At 43.7% G+C, this 23,351-nt stretch overlaps 2 protein-coding genes across 2 annotated transcripts in view; one reads left to right on the forward strand and one right to left on the reverse strand.

Moving 5' to 3' along the window:
* Nucleotides 1-10,493, forward strand: part of dnajb13 (DnaJ heat shock protein family (Hsp40) member B13) — a 62,404-nt gene extending 51,911 nt beyond the window's left edge. Inside the window, exons 7-8 of the mRNA XM_085999466.1 lie at nucleotides 2,397-2,473; nucleotides 4,650-10,493. Coding sequence (XP_085855592.1) covers nucleotides 2,397-2,473; nucleotides 4,650-4,803 — 231 coding nt within the window. The 3' untranslated portion in view covers nucleotides 4,804-10,493. The remainder of the gene's footprint in view (nucleotides 1-2,396; nucleotides 2,474-4,649) is intronic.
* The window catches only part of LOC147112016 (dicarboxylate carrier UCP2-like), a 32,327-nt gene continuing 19,162 nt past the window's right edge, over nucleotides 10,187-23,351 (reverse strand). The window contains exons 7-8 of the mRNA XM_085999469.1: nucleotides 11,489-11,669; nucleotides 10,187-10,899 (exon numbers count right to left, since the gene is read on the reverse strand). Of these exons, the coding sequence (XP_085855595.1) occupies nucleotides 10,800-10,899; nucleotides 11,489-11,669 (281 nt within the window). The 3' untranslated portion in view covers nucleotides 10,187-10,799. The remainder of the gene's footprint in view (nucleotides 10,900-11,488; nucleotides 11,670-23,351) is intronic.

Consider the following 23,351-nt stretch of genomic DNA (forward strand, 5'->3'; position numbering starts at 1 on the left):
TGTGAAAATGTTGCAAATGGGAATGGCAAAATCATACTGCATGAAAAATGGGGGCAGGGATTATTATCTGAAATTGTTGAACTTGATGTTGAGTCCGGCAGACTGTAAAGTGCCTAATCGAAAGATGAGGTGCTGTTCCTCGAGCTTACGTTGAGTTTCATTGCAACAGTGTAATAGGCCGAGGACAGAGAGATCAGAGTGGGAGATTAGCCATTCCTATATTAATCCTCTTTCTGCTAGTTGTTTTTGACTTCACGGTCAGATATACATTTATAATAGAAATGTAGCTGCTCTAATCATTTGTACTACATTCCAAAACATATACCATTAAACAAACGCAACATTTCATAGTGCAAAATTTCACTTGTAACATATGCAGAGGCACAAAAAGATACGGCAAGGAATGCTGAGCTGAATAAAATAAGCTCCAGGCGGGAAGCAACATTAAAGCCCCAGGTGCCTGAGAATAAGTAGGTCTCCGAGGGCAGAACTTATTGAATGGATTACCAAGAAGACATGGGCAATTTTATGTTTTTATGGATTATTTAAGTTTTTACATTTGTTATGTTACAGATATTTTAGTGCTATATCTTAAGATTACTGACAAAACAAGATTGCCAAAATCATTTTCAAAAAATATTTTCAACAATTTCATTGGTTCCCCATCTCCACCTTGCTAGTTATTTGTTGGTAGCTGTTGAATATGACATTAGAGCCAATCACAAGCAAATGTGACATACATTTTGCATGTGTGACACATGCACGATGGACATGCACCAGTTATATTGATGGGTATGGCTCAAAAGAGCATGTTATGCATGGTTGTCACCTCTTGTACATGTAATATAGAATTTTTGAAGAGTAATGAGTTAATAACCTGACTGTACTTACTTTGGCAATCATTTCCGGTAGAACAACACATCATAACTAGAAGAACATTCCCTCCCCCATCTGGATGGTCACCATATTGGAAATTCCTTGTAGGAATTCAGGTATTCACCATACTGACACTTCACTCAGAACACAGAACTCAGCATCCATGTTTAAATGTCACATTTCTTTCCAGACTCAATAATAGCACAGCTGCAACAAAATAAAATGTTAATTTCCTCCAAATTCCTCTGCTTCTACCTCTCCTCCTAAAGCCTACAGCTTGTGCTCGAGCTCTCACGCTCCACCATAGTGGCTGCTCTCAGTGCCTTAACCTAAAAGGTGGCCACCACCATGCTAATCAACTATGAAGGATATTACAACTGACTCAGATCTTGTCCTCGCCTTACTTCCACAATCCATTTCCAGTATGGGGTTGCTAAATACTGATCAGGATCAGAAACCCCGGATATTTTCCTTTTTTTAAATAAAATTCTCTTCCCGCCAAAGACGCTGAGGTCAGCTGGAACGTCCCAGCATCACCTTGGTTAAAATTAGCTAGTTCAGCACAGACCAAGCGATTGGACGCTGGATTTTCTTGATCGATATGGTTCAGTATCATAGCACGTGTTGTAGTACTCAATTTTAAACAATATCATCCTCATAACCTAGAAATAACTGCGATATTAGCATATGAACCCTTAATGATATTCCTTTATCTATTATTTTAAGAGGCATAAATCCATTGAAGTGATTTAGAATTCTGTATAAATAGTCCTAAGTAAAATTTTAAATTACGTTTCCGCCTGCTCCAGTGCAGTGCTGGAACTATTTATGAGATGAGGTGCTGATTGACTTGAGCTCCAATTTTTGGGGGAATCGCCTCATCTGCACTCCGTGCTTCTCTCGATATTTTGTGACTAAGATCAAGAACTTAGCATGTAGGAAAACTTAGGAGCAAACCAGGTGTCCTACCACTTAATGCTGAAGTCCATTAATGCACCAATGTCGTGTATCATGTCATTTATGGAAATATTTTTTGTGCCCTTCTCATGATCATTTATACCCCTTGTAAATAAAAGAGATTATCAGCAATACAGATCCCAGATTCAATCCCAGGTCTGAATTAGCTGCTTTCAACTGGGCAGTGGAAGAGCACTATAAGTGGCCACAATGTTCCTGGGTTGCTTGATTGTTATCCAGCAACCTTGCTGGAAAACGTGCATGGATAGATGTTGGGTGAGGACGTGATCGAGCTCTGCTGCTGCCTCCACAATCAAATCGCCTGCCAAGTCTTACTGACAAGGCATACACACAAAGATTTGCTTGAGGCACTAGAAGTCTGTCGGTACCCATGAAACTGTACTCCAGCATGAGCGATGCAGCAATTTCAAGGCATACCAAACAGAAATTTATCAAACTGTCAACAAGTATAACAGCAGCTGAAGAATACATGTTGTTTTGAATTTTTAGGGATTTTGTACAATTCATAAGTTTTAATATTTTATGGTAAATTTGGATTTTAGGCTCTAACAGGTGATACTGTGGAAATTGAGACACTAGATGGCAGATTTCTCAGCATCCCCATTAATGACATTGTCCAGTAAGTATTGAACAACAACAACAACTTGTATTTATATAGTGCCTTTACCGTAGTAAAACATCCAAAGGCGCTTCATAGGAGCGTTACCAAACAAAATTTGACATCGAGCCACATAAGGAGATATTAGGGCAGAGCTTGGTCAAAGAGATAGGTTTTAAGGAGCATTTTAAAGGAGGAAAGAGGCAGAAAGGTTTAGGGAGGGAATTCCAGAGCTTAGGGCCTTGGCAGCTGAAGGCATGGCCACCAATGGTGGAGCGATCAAAATTGGGGATGTTCAAGAGGCTAGAATTGGAGGAGCGCAGATATTTTGGAGGGTTGTAGGGCTAAAGGAGATTACAGAGCTAGGGAGGGGTCGGAGTGTGGCTTAAATTTATGACCTTCTGTAGGCAAGTGCACTACCAATGAGCCCGAGTTGACACTTGAGAAGTTGTTCTTTTTCAATAGAATTTAGGTGAAGGAGTGACCTGTTAGAGGACTTCAAGTTTATGAAGGGTTTTGACAAGGTAAATAGTGATACATTGGGGGGAATTTTAACCCCCAAAAACAGGTGGGTTGGGGTCGGGTGGGAGGTTAGAGTATTACAAACCTGTATCCTGACCCCACCCTGCCTCCAAGCTGCCCACTTCCAGTTTTAATGGTGGAGAGATGGAGGAGCGAGCAAGCCAACCCACTCCCAGGAGGCGGTTTGGCACTTTAATGAGGCTGGAAGCCTCGGATTTAACATGCTGTGCAGGTTTAACTGTGGCCGGCTGGGGTTCCCGGGCCTTGGGATTCCCAGCAGCTGGAGTGAGGCAAGGACAACCTTGGGGAGCAATCCTTGTGGGCAGGGAGGAGCAAGAGCACTTCCTTCCGGTCCCCCCCCCCCGATTGGCGATCGACCCCACCCCACCCCTCGATTGGACTCCACCCCCCACTGGGGTCGGGGATCGGACCTCCTGGGATCAGATCTCACCCCACCCCGGGGTCGGGGCTTGCTCCTATCTGTGGTTGCAGCCTTTTGTCCAGCGTTCCTTGCTCGACTGGAAGCCAGCTTGTCAATCGGGTTGATTTCCGGGCAGGCAATCTGTCCGTGACATCGCACGCACGCTGTGGAGTTACTCTACCCCTCGCCCCCCCCAGCACCACCATCACCACCACCTGCATCCAGCAGGTTCAAATGTAAAATTTCCGGCCATTATTTCCACTGGCCTGTGAAATGGTAACAAGAAGGCACAAATTTAAGATTATCACAAGAACAATTAACAGGAAAGTTAAAGCAAAATTCTTTACATAAGGGTGGTTAGAATGCTCATTTCTCTACCACAATCCATTGTTGAAGCAAAATCCAGAAATTGTTTTAAAGGAGAATTAGATAGTTGCTTGAAAAATAATATTAAAGGGTATGAGGAGTGAGCAAGAGAATGATATTAGACTCGGTGGCTCATGGCACATACTCGATGGGCAGAAATAGCCAATATTCTGCTGTAACATTCCAAGAATCTTTAATTTTCATATGCAAGGTGTCTAATATTTAAAAGGTTATTGAATTATTACCCATTGTATTATCCTTATTTGTGTAAAAATACTATTGAAATTATATTTTTTTAATGTAGGGAAAAATAATTCAGAGTTCAATGAGTTAGTAATTTTTAAAAATATGTTAACTTTTGCCATAAATTACAAAGTTTGTTACTGAATTTCAGCATTTTCATTGCAGGTCAGAAAGAAATAACAGGTCAAATCTTAGACCTATATAGCTCTAGGTCTTGTGTTACTCATTCTTTGACTTTAGATTAATATTGGTCCACTTGCTACTAACATTTAATACTCAGCCAAACCAGAAACTCCAGAGCTGCTTTTTGAATACAATGGAATATTGTCTTTTTCCTGCCCTTTGATGTCCTGGCCAATATTTATCCCTCAACCAACATCACTAAAAGAACAAATTAGTTGGTTATTATTACATTGCTGTTTGTGGGACCTTGCTGTGCACAAATTGGCAGCCGCATTTCCTACATTACAACAGTGACTGCACTTCAAAATTACTTCATTGTCTGTAAAACACTTTGGGACGTCCTGAGATTGTGACAGGCGCTATATAAATGCAGGTTTTTCTTTCTTCTTTCTCTTTCTACAATCTAGGAAAAGTACACTGATTCCTAGTAATTCCTATTATTTTCTTTTTCCCCCCCCCAAGTCCTAAATACACTAAAGTAGTCCCAGGAGAAGGAATGCCCTTATCCAAGGATCCATTACAAAAAGGAGACCTTGTGATCCAGTTTAACATCAAATTTCCAGAAAAACTCACACCGCCAAAGAAGAAGCTGATTAATCGAGCATTACATGAATGAAGTCAACATGGCAACAAGAGAGACCGTTATTAAAGGGTCAGGTCTGGGAGAAATATGTATCTATCCTTCTGTATTGATATATGGTGCCCTAATTTGTTTATAACGTAAAATGAAAGTGTGTGTTTATAAATAGGGATTACTAAAGCAAACTTTGCCTGTTTGGTTATACTGTGTAACATTTCCTATAAGAGTTAGTGAATTATGGTGAGCCCTTATTGTAATTAAATCACACAATTATAGTCTCCGTTGATCCATGGTGTCAAAGGAACAACTTTTACGCAGATCAAAAGATATTTATTTTAGAGATGAAAAGAAAAATGATGAATGTTGGAAATCTAAATTAAAACAGAAATGCTGAAAATATACTTTCAGCATCTGAAAGAGAAAAATATTTTGGAGGAGAATTTCCACAGGATTCTCCCAATCTCCCGCTGTAACTTCCGTGGAAAAGATCAGGGAAATCTGGAAAAAAGGCCATTTTAAGCTGTTTACGCCTTTTCTCTCGGGGTTTTGCCAATCGCCTTCCAGAGAACCCCCAGCAAAATTCCAGGTGTTCATCTGTTTTTACTTTTTATTTCAGCAAGTCCATATCCTGAGAATGAATTAAAAAAAGACTTGGAATTGATAAGCTGGTCTAGTGTTTCCACGACACAGATGTGGACATTATTTTGGCTGTATTCTTAATTTTGGTGTAATTGCTCCAAGTCCACAGTTTGTGTGTTCAGTTATACACAGCCAGTGGCTTTGCATATGGTGACTAAAATGCCAGTTCATTATTAGGGAGTACGAATAAACTGAGAAAACTTCCATTTCTTTTGCATTAAATTCCTTTGTTTTTCAGTGGGGATTCTAAAAAGTCACAATGAAAGTAGGTTAAAATGAATCATCATATCCTGACTTCTCCATTCACATATTGATTTGAGCAATGTTTTGGGAGTGGAGTTTTTAGTTTGATTGCTCACAGTATCACAAAGAGAAGAGAAAAGACGACTCTAGCAGATGAAGAATTATCCTTTTCAGAGAATTTGTAGGAACAAACTGTTTGGAGGGAATTTTAACCTTAAAAAATTGGCGGGTTTGGAGCATAGAGGTAGTTAAGTTGTTAAAAATTGGATTCCTGACCTGAAGCTGCCTCCAATCCGCCCACTTCAGGTTTTAACGGAGGCGGGATGGGGACGGGTAGCCATCTCGCTGCCAGGAGGCGGGATGTCAATTTAAATATTACAATGAGGCTGGAAGCCTCTTTTTTAACCTCCATTTTATTTTTAATAAGAACATAAGAAATAGGAACAGGAGTAAGCCATTCGGCCCCTTGAGTCTGCTCTGCCTTCAATAAGATCTTGGCTGATCTGATCTTGGCCTCAACTCCACTTTCCTGCCTGTTCCCCATAACCCTCAACTCCCCTGTAGTTCAAAAATCTGTCTATCTCAGCCTTGGATATATTCAATGACTCCGCCTCCACAGCTCTCTGGGGTAGAGAAATCCAAAGATTCACGACCCTCTGAGAAGAAATTCTTCTTCATCTCCATCTTAAATGGGTGCCCCCTTATTCTGAAACTATGCCCCCAAGAGGGGAAACATCCTCTCAGCATCGACCTTGTCGAGCCCCTCAAATTCTTCTGTTTCAATAAGATCACCTCTCATTCTTCTAAACTCCAGTGAGTATAGGCCCAACCTGCTCAACCTTTCCTCATAAGACAATCCCTTCAGCCCAAGAATCAACCAAGTATATCCCAATGCAACAACAGCTGGATGGGTTTTACACTTTGTAAAACCTGGCAGTTACAGCAAGTGCCTTTACACCTACCTCCTGGATCCAGGGTCCCTCCCGAACCCGCCCCCCCACGATTTCTGGACCCCCCACTGCCCCCCCATCGATGATCTTGACACCAACCCCAACCTTCCTTCCCCCTCATCAGCATCAAGCCGGCCCCGATCTTCCTCCCCTCTCCTACCCCCACCCATGATCTTGAGACCGGCCGCGATCCTCTGATGGCTGTCTTCGATCTTCCTCACCACTCCTCCCACCTGGTCCCACACCAGCTTCAATCTTCTCTCTCTCCCCACCATCCTCTGGAGGCTGGCACCGGCCCCCACGCAAACCCTCCCTCCTTCCTCGGTGCAGCCTACCTGCTCGCAGCCAGCCAGCCTCTCCCTCGGACTGGCTGTGGGCAGGAAACAGAGGCTTCAGATGCAAATCAGTCCCTGCCGTTAAGGTCGGCAGGGCCTGCGGGAAACCCGTTCTCCCGGGTTTCCTGCCCCCCTCAGAGCCCCCATCCCCAACCTGTGAAAATCCAGCCCTTTGACTGTAACAGCAGCAGTGTCTATTTTTTTTTCTTCAGAAAGGATGTTCTCACTGCCACAAGTTATTTGTGTGTTGTCCTGGAATCACTCTGAAGGATGGCACTTTGACATTTTCCACGGCTATGAAGATAATAGTAGTTGCAAATACATATACCAATATCTCATGGTCAGCGGTGGTGGATGATTGGTTTGTTGTGTTGTTCCCTGATCTTTAAAGGTAGATGCATCAAGTAGCTGCATTTTAACCCAGTGATTTCATTGTTATGGGGGCCACGTATGCACCCCCAAAGACTGATCTTGCCAAATGCAGTATCAGTTCCTTGACATCCCAGTGGCCCTTAAAGGTGTACATCTTTTTAGGCTGAAAAATGGTTGGAAGTAGAACAGCCTAATTCAGTAACCAAGCTTTGGAGGTCCTGCTGCAGGAAGTCCCACCACAAACACTCTACCCGTGTCACCAGTTCCATCCCCCTCCCTGGCACTTGTCTTATGCTGAATCAGATGGTTTGAAATCTTGGGGCCCTAGTCAGTCCAATCTGAACTTCAACGCCACATCCTCTCCATCAACAAGACCACCTCCTACTGCTGTAACATCATCTGCCTCATCCCATCTGCCACTGCAACACTCAGCCATGGCTTTGTCACCTCCCAACACGACTATTCCAATGCGCTCCTGGTTAGCATCCGATTCTCTGCTCTCTAAACTTCAGCTCTTCCAAGATGCTGCTGCCTTTATACTATCCTGCACTATGTCCCTAGCACCTCAGTCCTTGTTCACCTACATTAGCGCCCAGTCCCCCACCGCCTCCAATTTAAAATCCTCATTCTCGAGTTTAGATTCCTTCATGGCCTCACTCCTCCCAAACAAACCTCTCCATTGCTCTGGCCTCTTGTGCATCTCACCCTCCCTCACTCCACCCTTGAAGGCTGTACCTTCAACCCTCTAAGCCTCACTCTGCAATTCCCTCCCTCAACCTCTCCTCCTTTAAGTCGCTCCTCTTTAACCAAGCTTTAGGTCACTCCACCTAAGAATATATCCTTTTACTCTGCATCAATTTTAGTCTGAACACATCTGTGAAGCACCTGGAGGCATTTTTCTATAATGCACGTTATTGATATTAGTGGTGAATGGATGTTTTTCCAGACTGGAGAGAAGTAGACAGTGGGGTCCCCCAGGGGTCAGTATTAGGACCATTACTTTTCTTATAAGTGACCAGCACTTTGATATAGGGAGTATAATTGAAGTTTGCAGATGATACAAAACTTGGCAACATAGTAAATAGCGAGCATAATAGTAGCAGACTTCAGGAGGACATACAGACTGGTGAAATGGGAAAGATATGTGGGAGATGCAATTTAATGCAGATAAATATAGTGATTCACTTTGGGAGAAACAACAGGGAGAGAGATAGTATAATTTAAAATGGTATTATTTTGAGGGGTGTGAAAATTAACAAATCTTTTGAAGGTGGATGGGCAGGTTGAGAAGGTTAAGAAAGCATATGGGATACTTTGCTCAGTAAATAGGGTTTTTGTATTCAATGCCAAGGAAAGAATACTAAACTTTTACAAATTTCTTATTAGGCCTCAGCAGGAGTATTGTGCACAGTCCTGGGCACCAAACTTTAGGAAGGATGCCAAGGTCCTGGAGAGGGTAGAGTGGAGGTTTACCAGGGATAAGGGAGTCTAGTTATGTGGATAGAATGGAGAAGCTGGGATTATTCTCTTTAGAGCAGAGAAGGTTAAGAGGAGACCTAATAGAGGTATTCAAAATTATGGAGGGGTTTTGATAGTTTTTCCCTACTTGCTCTATTTCCTGAGATCATAGATTTAAAATAATTGGCAAAAGAACTAGAAGGTTAAGATCCGGAACACACTCTTTGATTCCGTGGTAACTTTCAAAAGGCAATTGGACAGGTACTTGAAGTGGACTAATGTGCAGGATTACGGGGAAAAAGCTGGGGTGTGGGACCAAATTGGACAGCTGTTTCAAAGTGCCGGCACAGGCATAATGGGCCAAATGGCCTGCTTCTGTACTTTTAAGATTCTATAATGACCTCACTCATTGGAATTTAGACCCCGATCTTAAAATGCAATCAATCAGGAACATCTCAGGAAGCACAAGTTTCTGGTAGATTCTGGGTAGTCAAGACTTCTAAAAGCTTAACCCCACATCCACCATGACAGAACTAGCATTTGTAACAACTTTAGGATTATTTAAAGTATTTTTTCATTTCTCAATTATCTTTTAAAAAGGGAGCAGACAAAATGCCAACCTAGCTTTGTTGTCTTCTCAATTATTATCTTTTAGAAAATTAGTCTCGTTACTTGGTTTTTTGGAGAGGTGTGGAAGAGGTCATCTTGCACTTGTTGTATTTATAAACACTTGAAAATTGATCGTGGCCTATACTAAGTTTTATATGCAGAAACAATGGCTAGAGTGGGGCAGCTCGCACCTGCTTTTTCTCCACTCTTCACTCAAATCTTTGCTCCGCAAACTGCTGGAAATGCAAGTCAAGGTCAATAAAGCATCTAGGACCAACCGTCTAACTCCTTAACCAATATGATTTAAGGATAAAGTAACAGAGGAATCACAGAAGGAAATAGGGTGAATTAGAGTCAAATTAGATACAGCAAGAAATATGTGAGGGAAGGAAAGATTGGATTGAGAGAAAAAAGACAAAGGAAAAGTTAAAAAAGTAAAATTTAAAAACCTCTAGGAACAATTTACTACCTGCTACAAGTTGCTGGGTTATTTACACACTAAACAATGTAGGTATTAAACTCAGCATTATTTTCCCTGCAAAATCCAAGCCAAAATATTCATGAGATTTATCATCGAGGGTTTCTCTGCCGGTTAGAAATTAAACAAACAAAAAGGGTTGCTGAAAAACTGACGGAAAAGACGACAGGCCATATCCAAAATGCTAGCATGAGGTCATAAATAAACAAAAAAAAAGTCAAGAAACAGTTCTCAAATATTATGCAGCCAGCTTCAAAGTTATCTTAAATGTAAAATGGTGCGTTATCATCTAATGCACAAGCTCCAAGCACAAATCTGGAAAAAAAACTACACACTTTACCATGAGAATCAGTTTTTATTGATTTGAGGCAACATTCAGACATATTAAAAAGGAATGTTTTATTTTAAATGGAACAGCACTATTAAAAAAAGTCAAGCACAGTCACTCCAGACTAGATTCAAGATTCTTCCTGTATGGTACTTCAACTCCACTGAAATTTTTAAACTGCCAATACATTTACTAAAAATAAATTTTACCAGTGAGTGCCTACTTTCTGCTGGTCTCTCTAGTTTACAATTGTATCAAATTTCTAACCATTTTATTGGGTTGGGGGGGGGGGGGGGGGGGGGAAATTGGTTGTTGAGACAATTGCGTAACAGTATGTGTATGGTCCCTAGTAAAACAAATATGTAAAACAATCTGTAGCGGCTGTTTTAGGGAGTGCCAAAGGAAGATATGAAAATCAGCAAGAAATTAAATATCACAGAACAATGGAACATTAAGATTTAAAACCTGAAGCCATTCCCAAGGTCTTACAAAACCTACTTGAGCAAATATGCAAAATTCTATGAAAGAGGTAGGAGGAACTAAAGAGTTATTATTGGTATACAAGTTGTGCAAACTCAGCAGCTAAAACTAAGCATTATTTCTGTTTACAGAGAAGATTCTTAAGAAAGCCTGGCTACCATCAGAGCTCGTTTCAGCTGTTCATAGGTAATAAACATCACGATGTTCCATGACCCCAGGCGTAGAAATGATGGCATAAACCTGGAATGAATAATAATTGCATTTAGATGCATGTACAAATATACATGGTCTACATACAAAGCACATTTGCCTCTGAACAGTTTGCTACACTAATTGCATGCAGCAAATTATATTTAAATGCTGTATTGTATGCTGACAATTCGACTCGATGTCAATAACTGGAATCCATTTTAAGTAGAGATCTTGAAGTCATGCAATTTTGCAGCTTTGAAAATGGAAATAGGAAGCAGTTCAATTACAAACCAGCTTAGTGTTTGTTAAAATGATGGAATTAATCAATGAAGTTAAAACGATACCTCAAATTCCTTCAACATCCTCTCAAACTCTCCATTTCTTCTCCTTTGGTACCCTATTGGAGATGACTGCTGCTGTTTCAGCTAAATAGCTCCCTTGTTTCTGCCTTCCATGCCCTCCTACTCTCCCAAGTTCCAGTGTCCTACTTGCATCCCATCAATCACTGATTCAATTCTCATCGTGCTAGCATGCACCTCCCCAAATTAAGGCAGGAACACTTGGTAACAAAAAAGTGCAACCGTATGAGCCAAGATTGTGTTTTACTACTTTAGAAACATTAGTGAGGAGCACTTACCCTTTATAGAAGGCTGTATGACCCTCCTTTGTAAACATGGTTACTGCACAGTTTAAGGCACTGCTGTATTGGCCAGGGGCAGAGTTCATGTATCTTGTCTTCACTACATCAACAGGCGAAGCAATAATGGTTGTGCAGAATCCAGCACCAATAGCAGAAGAGAAATGGCATGGAAGGTTATCTGTAGGAAAGACATCAAAATATTGGTTTGAAAAATATTTTCTGCACCAATTTGGAGAGCCTGGATTGTTAAAGTCAAGTGCCTTATGTTAAAATTTCTCAATTATCTTAGAATCTGTTCAATGCAATAGAAATTGAAGTTATGCCAAGCAACTGACAAGTGAATTGGCATCTTGAACTCAATTTATGGAGGCAGAACTTTGATGGTCCCATAAAACCCCCATCAATACACATCTCAGCATTTCCTATTAAACAGATTAATTATTTTGATAAAAATTCCAGGTGTAGCCCCAGGGCATCATACAGAGCACTCCAAATGCAGTAGCACCATTGGCCCATTTCCTACTTCAAAAGCAGCTACCATCTCCAGCTGGAGGAAGACAGCTCATTCCTGTTAGGCATGGCTCTTCCCTGGGCACCATCTCTAGACAGGCCACTGGGGAGAGAAGGAGTACTACTTACCATTTCTGCAAGAAAGGCTCAAACAAAATCAACTTCAAATAATTTACCTCCAACATTTAAATTAGACTGGATGCAAATTTTAACCAAAAAAAGACAATAGTCACATAAAAAAAACAGTAACTAGTTAATATTTTAAAAGTTCCAGTATTTCTATAACAAATTGCTCATACTTCAGAAGTGTCTGAGCAGTTAGATTCTGAATGCCAATCTTGGCTTAAATGATAGAAATAGAATTCTTTAATTATTCATCCTTAGCTACTGTACTGCCTTCAAATTTATTGCAAAGGATATTTTCTACATTTTCAGGTGTCAATGAAACAAAACAGGCAATATCAAAAATAAGCTTCAAAGAGAAAGCTTGCATTTAATTTCACCAGCACTGGATGATCAGCAACAGTATTTTGTTCGGAAATGACATCTGTTGCTTACTTTCTAGAACCACGAAAGAAGCAGCCAGAACATTCATTTTTGGGAAGATTTAATTATGGTTATTTTAGCAATAAAACAAAAGGGGACTTGCGTGCGTCAGCACCTTTCCACATAAATGGTAGGTGTGTACACTAAATAGATGTATGTTATTCATAGAGAAGGATCGAAGAGGTTTCTGAAAGTAGGGAGGGAAGTGGCATGGTGGAGATACTGAGACAGAGTTTGAGGGCAGTGGCAAGTGGCTGCTGATGAAGCACAGAATGAGATACAAGCTGCTGTCAGGAGGACCAAAGAGTGTAAATGGGGATATAGGGCGGGAGGAGAGATTGATCAATCATGGAGGGAACTGAAGGGAGGATGGGAATATTAAAGTGAAATCTCTTGGACAAAAGAAACCCAATGAAGCTCAGCAAAGACAGGAAGGATGCAGGTTGTAATATTGTCAAGAACATGGGCCTGGAAATCTGGATAACTTTTAGTTATCTGCTTTTGCCCAACACACCCCCTCCCCTGTTCCTTGCCCTCTAATTCCACTTCTCTTGAAGATTACTCTCAAGTTTTCAGTCCATATCTGCAATGCCACAGGTAATCAGACTAGTGTTATACTATTGATACAAGGGTAGGTTCAGCTTTGAGGTTTAACTCCCAGAGATACATGTAAAGTCTGTGTTGTATAGCGAATTAATACACAGACTACAAGAGTAAACTTTAACAGGACTTTACTATTCGAAGGTCAGGGCGAATCTGCCCAATAAATCCTGACAGCACTTATATACCGGTGTGGTCACCGTCAGTATTACAGTATACAGCAGCTAAGATAAAGTAGTGCCACACCTAAAATAGTTCTCTTAAAGGTAGAACAGTTACATACACTACAATCCTCCCTTTTTAGCTTACAACATACTTATTCCCCATTAACATCACAACATATATATACAACTTATGCAAAACAGTTCACAGATTCAGTCTCTCTGGAGGCTTCCTGACTCTGTCCGGATAACGCCTCGGTGGTGTAGTAGTTTTCGGCGGGGTAGTAGGTTCTTCTGGCAAGGTCGATTCGGCTTGAAGGACTGTCAGGTTCATCTTATTCCAGTATTACCAGATCGGAGGTAGGTGCTCTGGGTATCTCTGCTTCAACATTAGCCGTGTAAGGTTGTGGAGTAGGTTGGTCCTTTGTGGATGACCCTATGATCTGGTCAACATGGCGCCTTATTATGCTGTCACCAATGTCCACGGTATACATCAGCGGCCCTAGCCTTTTCCCAATAGTTCCAGGCTGCCATTTCTCGGTACGGTAGTCCCGGGCCAAAACTTGTTGACCTATCTGAAAGGATCTAGTTGGCCTTTCATTCATGCCCTGAAATTGCCGGTTCTCTACGTCCCTTCTGACGTTTGGCTTAATCAAATCCAGCCGGCATCTTAGTCTTCTATTGAAAAACCATCATGGCGGGAGTTTGGTTTGTGACCGCATGTGTTGCATTCCTGTATGCCAACAAGAAGTTATCTACCTTGTTGTAGGTTGATGTCTTCATTACCCATGGCCTTTATGGCCTTCTTGAAGGTCTGGACAAACCTTTCAGCTAATCCATTGGTGGCGGGATGGTATGGGGCTGACGTGTAGTGCTTGACCCCATTCCTTTTTAAGAACTTCCTGAATTCTTCGGACACAAATTGCGGTCCATTATCAGAACAGATCTGTTCCGGCAGCCCATTCCTGGCAAATATGGTCCTTAATACTGTGATGGTTTTTTCCGTGGTGGTGGAGGACATCTTTATTACCTCCGGCCACTTGGAGTGTGCATCAACCGCGATTAAGAACATTGAGTCCATAAATGGACCAGCAAAGTCGACGTGTACCCTTTGATAAGGAGATGAGGGCCACTCCCGTGGATGCAGAGGAGCTTGTGGTGGCGCGTTTTGGACCTTCTGGCATCCTAGACAGCTCTTGGTTATTTCTTCGATGTCTCCATCAATACCTGGCCACCACACAAACGCTCTTGCTAGGTTCTTCGTTTTCACTCCACCCAGATGCCCCTCGTGAAGCTCCTTTAGCACCTTATGCTGAAGTTTGGGTGGAATCACCACTCTAGATCCACACATCAAGGTTCCTCGGCACACTGACAGCGGTTCTTTTCTTTGCGAAAATGCGGGCAGCGTTGGTTCGCCATGTGCTGGCCATCCCTCCACTGTTAAATCGTAGACTCGTGAGAGAGTCGGATCATTTCTTGTTTCATTTTCAATCATCGAATTTGTTACTGGTAGACATTCCACTATGGATGAGTGGAACATCTCTACCGGGTCCACTGTAGCCGCCTCTTCTACTACTGGCAACGGTAGGCGCGATAACCCATCAGCATTTCCATGCTGTTTGGACCTTTTGTATTCGATGTCATATTGGTGTGCCCCAAGTAACACGGACCACCTCTGTAGCCTTTGCGCTGTCATAGTGGAAACGGCCTTGTTAGGGTTGAATATGGACACCAACGGCTGGTGGTCTGTCAGTAATGTGAACTTCTTGCCCTGCAGGTAATGATTGAATTTCTTTACTCCCCACACAAGGCGGAGGGCCTCCCTATCTATCGGAGCATAATTTCGCTCAGCGGAGGTCAATGATTGGGACGCAAATGCTACTGGCCTTCCCGAGCCATTTGGTAACTTGTGTGAAAGTACTGCTCCAATTCCATAAGGGGAAGCATCACAAGCTAGACGAAGAGGTAACGTTGGGTTGAAATGAGCCAACACTTCCTCAGAGGTAATCAACGCCTTGCTTCTGCGAAAGGCCTTCTTACAGTCCTCGCTCCACTTCCATGGTACTTCTTTCCGCAACAGAGCATTCAGCGGATGCAGCACCGTGGATAGATTTGGCAGAAACTTGTGGTAATAATTAATCAACCCCAGAAACGATCTCAACTGTGATACATTTTCTGGAGCGGGGGCCTTCACGACAGCTTCTATCTTGTCAGGTGACTTGTGCAGCCCCTCTTGGTCAATGACATGACCGCAGTACGAGATCCGTTTCTGGAAGAACTCACATTTCTGGCGATTAACTCGAAGGCCATATTCCTTCAACCTGGTGAGCACCAGTTTCAAATTTGCGAGGTATTCCGCCTCGTCTTCTCCTGTAATCAGGATATCGTCCAAGTAACACTGAGTGCTTGGAATACCCTGTAAGACCTGCTCCATGGCCCTCTGCCAAATTGCTGGAGCCGAAGCTACTCCAAAAACCAGTCTATTATAACGATACAAGCCTCTGTGTGTGTTGATTGAGAGATACTGGCGCGACCCTTCCTCGACTTCCATTTGTAAGTATGCTTGTGCCAGGTCTATCTTGAAGTGTTTCCCGCCAGACAATGAAGCAAAGATATCCTCAATCCGCGGAAGCGGGTATTGTACCGTGTGAAGCACCGGATTAACTGTGATCTTGAAGTCTCCGCAGATGCGGACCTTTCCCGGTCCCCCTGGCTTGTTACTTGATGAAGACTTCATGACGGGAGCAATGGGCGTGGCCCACTCACTCCAGTCCACCTTAGACAGTACCCCTGAACGTTCAAGCTCTTCCAGTTCTGCCTCCACAGCAGGTCGTATCGCGTAAGGTACCGATCTGGCTTTGAAAAATTTTGGGCTTGCATGTTCTGCAATCTTGATTTTTGCTTTAATTCCTCTCAGTGTTCCCAGTCCTTGCTGGAATACCTCTTTAGCTTCGTCCAATATTCTGGACAACCATTCAGGTTTGACATCTTCCTTTCCGGAATCTACCGTCATTGTGTTTAGTGAATGCCAGTCTCTTTATTTTCCTGATCCACTCCCGTCCCAGAAGTGGTGGACCTCCCTTGGGCAGCACATACATGTCCATCCCTTGGTGATCTTTGTCCTTGTATCTCACCTTGACTTTTATCTTTCCGATGGGGTATACTTTGTGCCCCGTGTAGGTCTGCAATACTATCTCCGTATCCCGTAGGGGGAATATGTTTGAATAACTTTTTGTAATCTTGCGTATTCATGACCGTCAACGCCGATCCGGTGTCCACTTCCATCTTCACTTGGACTTTTGCAATCTGTAGTGACCCAGATAGTTTGTCAGTCAGCTTCTTTACTCACATTGTGAATCCTCAGACTACCCAGTTCCTTGCTGTTGGAGTCCGAGTCCGAATTCTGTTCATCTGGACTCTTCCCAGTCACCTTATGTACCTTTCTGTACTTCTTCTGCGGTGACTTATTATTGCTGGTCTTCTTTCCTGACCGGCATACCTTAGCTATGTGACCAAGCTTGCCACATTTTCTACATTCCTGGTTTTTAAACCAGCATTGGTTCTGGTCGTATGTTGTCTTCCCACAACGATAACATTTCGTTGTACCCGAAGTCATTTGATCCACACTGAGTACCGCTGTCTTCCGCTGCATTTCCACCGTGCCTCTCGCTGCAGCTTCGTGCGATGCTGCAATAAGGACAGCCTTATCAAGTGTAAGATCGTTCTCTTCGAGCAGTCGTTTGTGTTCCTTCCTTCGACATCCCGCACACAAACTTGTCTCAGTGCCTCTGTCAGATTTACCCCAAACTGACAGTATTTTGCTAGCCTACGCAGTTCAACCAGGTACTCCGCGTTGCTTTCCTCTTTTCGTTGCGTTCTCACGTAAAATTTAGATCGTTCCGCTAACATCAGCGGTGCGGGGTTAAAATGATCCTTCAGGACAGCAACAATATTAGCGAAAGACTGATCCGCCGGTTTAGCTGGTGATAGAAGATGCTTCAATAACCCGTATGTCTTCGCACCCATTGAGTTTAGTAAGGTTAGAGCTTGTCATAATTTGCTATCTTATTGACCTTACAATATATCTCGATGCGTTCTACATACGTGGCCCAATCTTCCACATCGGAATCGAAACCGTTGATGTTACTACGCTTAGGCATCTTCACACTCTTCCTGAGAAACAACGACGAAATATTTCTTTAACTTACTTTTTTTTCCCCAAAATGGCGGTTTCCCGCACTTGTCTTCTTTCCCCGCCCACTTTCAAAATGGCGGTTTCCCGCTTCTGTCTTCTTCCCCGCCTACTGGCGGCTTCCCGCATTTCTTCCCCTGGCGGGAGGGGTAAGCTTTTCCCTCGGGCGACGACCGCTGGCTTTCGGGGTTCGCAGCCTGCGCGTCGGCTTCAGTGCGTTCCTTGTTCCCTTTTCTCGGCAGGGCAACCGACGCTGGGTACAACCCGTTGACGGCGAACAGTTTCAGCCGCTGGGCTGGATCTCGCTCAGTCTCCCTCGCTCGGGCTCTGTCTCTCCCGCTCGCTTGGGCTCTGTCTCTCCCTCAGCGGCTTCCAATCGCGCCTCCCAGCCATCTCCGTCCGGTGCTTTCCTCCTCGGCTGCGTTCTCCGCGATTTATTTATTTTTATATCTTCCCGCGCCTTACGATCCCGGTCGCAGCGCTTCGTGGCCTCGGTCGCTGCCCGGCCTTTCACTCCACTCGCGCCTCCCAGCCCTCTCGCAGTCCGGTGCTTTCCTCCCCGGCTGCGGCTGAGTTCACCGCGGTTTATTTATTTTTATATCTTCCCGCGCCTTACGATCCCGGTCGCAGCGCCTCGTGGCCTCGGTAGCTGCCCGGCCTTTTTCGCCGGTCGCGGTCTAGCTGTCTCACGACGCCGTTGCGTCTCCCAGCCCGCTTGTACCGCGGCTTCCGTGCTCCACGCTGCCCCAGTCTCAGCGCCTCTGGGCCCGACTTCTGTCCGGCTCCTTTCCCCCGACCGTGGTCGAGTTCACCGCCCTTATCCGCCGTTTATTTATTTATTTTTTTAAATTTCCCTTTACTTAGTCACCGTGGCCGACTTGCTTCTCGTGCTGATCGGCTCACTCACCACCGTGGCAGAAGGGACAATCAGTGCCTGTTGCTGATGGAAGGCTTCATGTCTGAATTCTTCCTTCTTCCTTGCTCTGCAGACTCGAGTTTTCTCTCAGCAGAACGACGAGGGCGGGTGCCTCTTCTCGACGCTTGTTAACTGCTTCGGATGTATCGCTGCCGCAGGGCAAGATCGAACTCGTCGCCACTGTAAAGTCTGTGTTGTATAGCGAATTAATACACAGACTACAAGAGTAAACTTTAACAGGACTTTACTATTCGAAGGTCAGGGCGAATCTGCCCAATAAATCCTGACAGCACTTATATACCGGTGTGGTCACCGTCAGTATTACAGTATACAGCAGCTAAGATAAAGTAGTGCCACACCTAAAATAGTTCTCTTAAAAGGTGGACGGTTACATAGATACATAGAAGATAGGAGCAGGAGTAGGCCATTCGGCCCTTCGTGCCTGCTCCGCCATTTAATGAGATCATGGCTGATCCTTTAATTCAGTATCCCGTCCCCGCCTTCTCTCCGTAACCCTTAACCCCTTTTGCCCGTAGAAATATATCTAATTCCCTCTTAAATATATTTAATGAGCTGGCGTACACTGCCCTCTGTGGCAATGAGTTCCACAGGTTCACCACTCTCTGAGTGAAGAAATTCCCCCTCATCTCTGTCCTAAATGGTTTAGCCCTTATCCTTAAATTATGTCCTCTAGTTCTGTTCTCACCCGCCAAGGGAAACATTCCTTCTGCATCCAGTCTGTCTAGACCTGTCAGAATTTTATACACTTCTATGAGGTCCCCTCTCAATCTTCTAAACTCCAGTGTGTACATCCCTAAACTACATAGTCTCTCCTCATAGGTCATTCCCGCCATTCCTGGTATCAGCCTGGTGAATCGCCGCTGCACCCCCTCCATGGCAAGAACATCCTTCCTCAGATGAGGCGACCAAAACTGTACACAGTACTCGAGGTGTGGTCTCACCAGTGCCCTGTACAGCTGCAGCAAGGTATCCCTGTTCCTGTATTCTAACCCTTTTGCTATGAAGGCCAGCATACCGTTTGCCTTCTTGACCGCCTGTTGCACCTGCATGCTCGCCTTCAGTGACTGGTGTACAAGAACACCCAGGTCTCTCTGTACTTCCCCCTCTCCCAATCTATTGCCATTTAAATAATAATTTGCCCTCCCGTTCCTGCACCCAAGGTGGATAACTTCGCACTTGTCCACATTATAGTGCATCTGCCATTTATCCGCCCAATCGCCCAGTCTGTCCAAATCGCTCTGGAGCTTCCTGGTCTCTTCCTCTGAGCCCACCCCACCTCCTAGTTTAGTGTCGTCTGCAAATTTGGAAATGCTGCATCCGACTCCCTGATCCAGGTCATTAATGTAAATTGTGAACAGCTGGGGGCCCAGGACAGATCCCTGTGGTACCCCACTTGTTACTGCCTGCCATTCAGAAAATGAGCCGTTTATTCCAACTCTCTGTTTTCTATCTGACAGCCAGTTCCCTATCCACGCCAAAACTTTCCCCTTTATCCCATGAGCCTCAATTTTCCATGCTAATCTTTTATGTGGGACCTTATCGAAGGCCTTTTGGAAGTCCAGGTACACCACATCTACTGGCTCTCCCCCATCTATTCTACCAGTTACTCCCTCAAAAAATTCCAATAGATTAGTCAAGCACGATTTACCCTTTGTAAATCCATGTTGACTCTGTCCTATCCTGTCCCCATTTGCTAAGTGCTCCGCTATTTCATCCTTAATGATGGACTCCAGCATTTTGCCCACAACTGATGTAAGGCTTACAGGTCTGTAATTACCTGCTTTTTCCCTACCCCCCTTTTTGAATAGTGGGGTAACGTTAGCTACCCTCCAATCCATCGGCACTGTTCCCGAGTCTAATGAATTCTGAAAAATCATCCTTAGTGCATCCGCTATCTCTAGGGCCACCTCCTTCAGTACCCTAGGATGCATGTTATCAGGCCCTGGGGATTTGTCCACCTTCAATCCCTTTAGCTTCCTTAACACCATATCCTTAGAGATATCGATTTGCGTCAGTTCCTCCTTTGCCAATGTCCCTATTTTTCCCGATATCCCAGGGAGGTTTTTTGTGTCTTCCTTCGTAAAGACTGACCCAAAGTATGCATTTAGTTGATCTGCCATTTCCTTATTTCCCATTATATATTCCCCCGTATCTGACTGCAATGGACCAACTTTGGTTTTCACCAGTCTTTTCCTTTTGATATATTTATAAAAGCTTTTGGAGTTAGTTTTTATATTTTCCGCCAGCTTGTTTTCGTAAGCTATTTTGCCCCTCTTGATCATGCCCTTTGCCCTCCTTTGCTCTATCTTAAACTGTTCCCAATCTTCCGCTCTGGCGCTTTTTTTGGCTATTTTATACGCCCTATCTTTGGATTTTATGCTGTCTCTAATTTCCCCTGTTATCCACGGTTGAGTCACCTTTTTAGATTTCCTTTTATGCCAGATTGGTATAAACAATTTTTGCAATTTTGTCATTCTATCTTTAAATGTTTGCCATTGTTTATCTACCTCCAGTCCTCCCAGGAACGTTGTCCAATCAGACCTACTCAGTTCCCGTCTCATGGCATCATAATTCCCCTTGTTTAAATTCAGGACCTTAGTCTCTGAGTCAATTTCTTCGCTCTCCATTTCGAGTGAGAAATCAATCATGTTATGATCGCTCTGACCCAAGGGTCCCCGTACAACAAGATTACTGATTAGTCCCTTCTCATTGCACAGTACCCAGTCCAATATAGCCTGTTCCCGAGTTGGTTCCTCGACATATTGATCCAGATAACCATCCCTTAAACACTCAAGGAATTCCTCCTCCTCATTATTTTTACTGATTAGGCTAGTCCAATCTATATGTAAGTTAAAGTCACCTATGATGACAGCTGTGCTCTTATTGCACGCTTCTCTAATTTCCCTCGTGATGCCCTCCCTAACCTCTATTTTACTATTTGGAGGCCTATATACCACTCCTATTAATGTTTTTCGCCCCTCGCTATTTCTTAGCTCCACCCATATAGATTCTGTATTAACTGAGTTAATATCCTTCCTTTCAATTGCATTTATCCCCTCTTTTACTAGCAATGCTACCCCTCCTCCCTTTCTTTTTTGTCGATCCTTCCTAAATACTGAATACCCCTGTATGTTAAGCTCCCAGCCCTGCTCACCCTGCAACCATGTTTCCGTAATCCCAATTAGATCATAATTATTAACCTCTATTTCCACAGCTAATTCATCTACCTTGTTCCTGATGCTTCTCGCATTAAGGTATAAAACCCTCAGGCTTTTTTTATGCTCACATTTTTTATGAATTAGTTTGGCCCTTTGTTTTTTGTTCCTCACCCTTTTACCATTTATTTCTGTCTGCCTTTCACTTTCCTCTATTTCACTACATAGGTTTCTAGCCCCCTGCCATACTAGTTTAAATGCTCCCGAACTGCTTTATCAAAAATTACCCCGAGAACATCAGTTCCATCTCTGCACAGGTGTAGACCGTCCCTTTTGTATAGGTCACACCTACCACAAAACTGGTTCCAATGCCTCAAAAATTTAAAACCCTCCCTCTTACACCACTGCTCAAGCCACGTATTTAGCCTAACTATCCTGTTCTCTGTACTCTTACTAGCACGTGGCACTGGTAGTAATCCAGAGATTACTACCTTCGAGGTCCTACTTTTTAGCTTGGCTCCTAACTCCCTAAATTCTACTTGTAGGACCTCTTCCTCTCTTAAAGGTAGAACAGTTACATACACTACAATACACAAGCCTTTTAGAATTTTGATTAGATGGAGCCCAGACAAAACAGCCATCAAGTTGTGTACTTTTACAGTCAGCTTGGAGACAGTGGAAAGCTTTATGGTATTTTCCATAGCAGTTCACATTTTGATGGTAGAATGGTTTCATTCATTTTACCCCAGTGGGAGTTTAGCTGAAGACAAATAGGTGCTGAGAGTTTCCACATCAAGGGGGACAGCATTTCATTCAAGCTAGTAACTTTGAATGGCTGCATGGTGCGCCAGTCCTCGACATGCAAGAGCTGTGGCAGAGATTAAAGAACAGTCCTCATTTCCCCTCTCCCACTGGGAGACAACACACTCAGTCAGCCAGACAATGAGACTTTAAGGGCACAGTATAAACACGAGGGGGGAATTTTTCAGGGGTCAGTGGGCGAGTTGGGTGGAAAAAAATGTTTGACAGCAGGTAGGGAACCTGCTGCCACGCTGGTTTCCCCAGATGTCAGGTCAGTCAGTCATCGCTGAACAGGCCCGACACCAAGTGGCGGGGGAGGCAATTTAGATGAAGAGCTTGTTAACAGGCACTTAAAATCTAAAAAGGTGAGCTTAAAATAGTTTAAGAGTTTGCCCACAGCTTCCCTGCTGCTCTGTAGGGGGGGGGGGGGGGTCAAGTCAGGTAAGCAGATCAGGAGTTGCATGACCATGGGATAATTTCTTAACTGGACAGCTGCAAATGTTCTATAAAAGCTCCCATTTCATAGCTGTTCACTTTCCAAGGTCAGAAGCTGTTGCTTACTGCATTTGGAAGACAGATTGAACTTTATGCCGCTTGCAAGAGTTCGGAGCAAACTCTGTATCCAGTGTCACCTCCTTGGAGCAACCTTTCTCACCATTGACTGATCGCTTCTGTCATCTCGACTTCACCTGCCATCAGCATCGGTGCCCTTGAAACTCTCACCGTGGTCCTCAGAATCCCACCGCGATCAGCCCTAACACCACCAATCTTCTCTGCAATCAACTGATGCTGCACAGGACATCAGCACCAGAGCACATTGCTGCCCAGGGATGGCCTCACCATAGCCAGATTTACTTCACTTGATGCTGTACACCCTGGCTGCCACATGATGATAGAGGGGGATGGGTAGAGGTGCAAGGTAAGTTGGTGTGAGTAAGGATGTACAGGAGTAGGGTAG

Source organism: Somniosus microcephalus, chromosome 10, assembly GCF_052327205.1.
Source record: "Somniosus microcephalus isolate GS21.2 chromosome 10, FLI_Smic_1.0, whole genome shotgun sequence".
Classification (NCBI taxonomy): domain Eukaryota; kingdom Metazoa; phylum Chordata; class Chondrichthyes; order Squaliformes; family Somniosidae; genus Somniosus; species Somniosus microcephalus.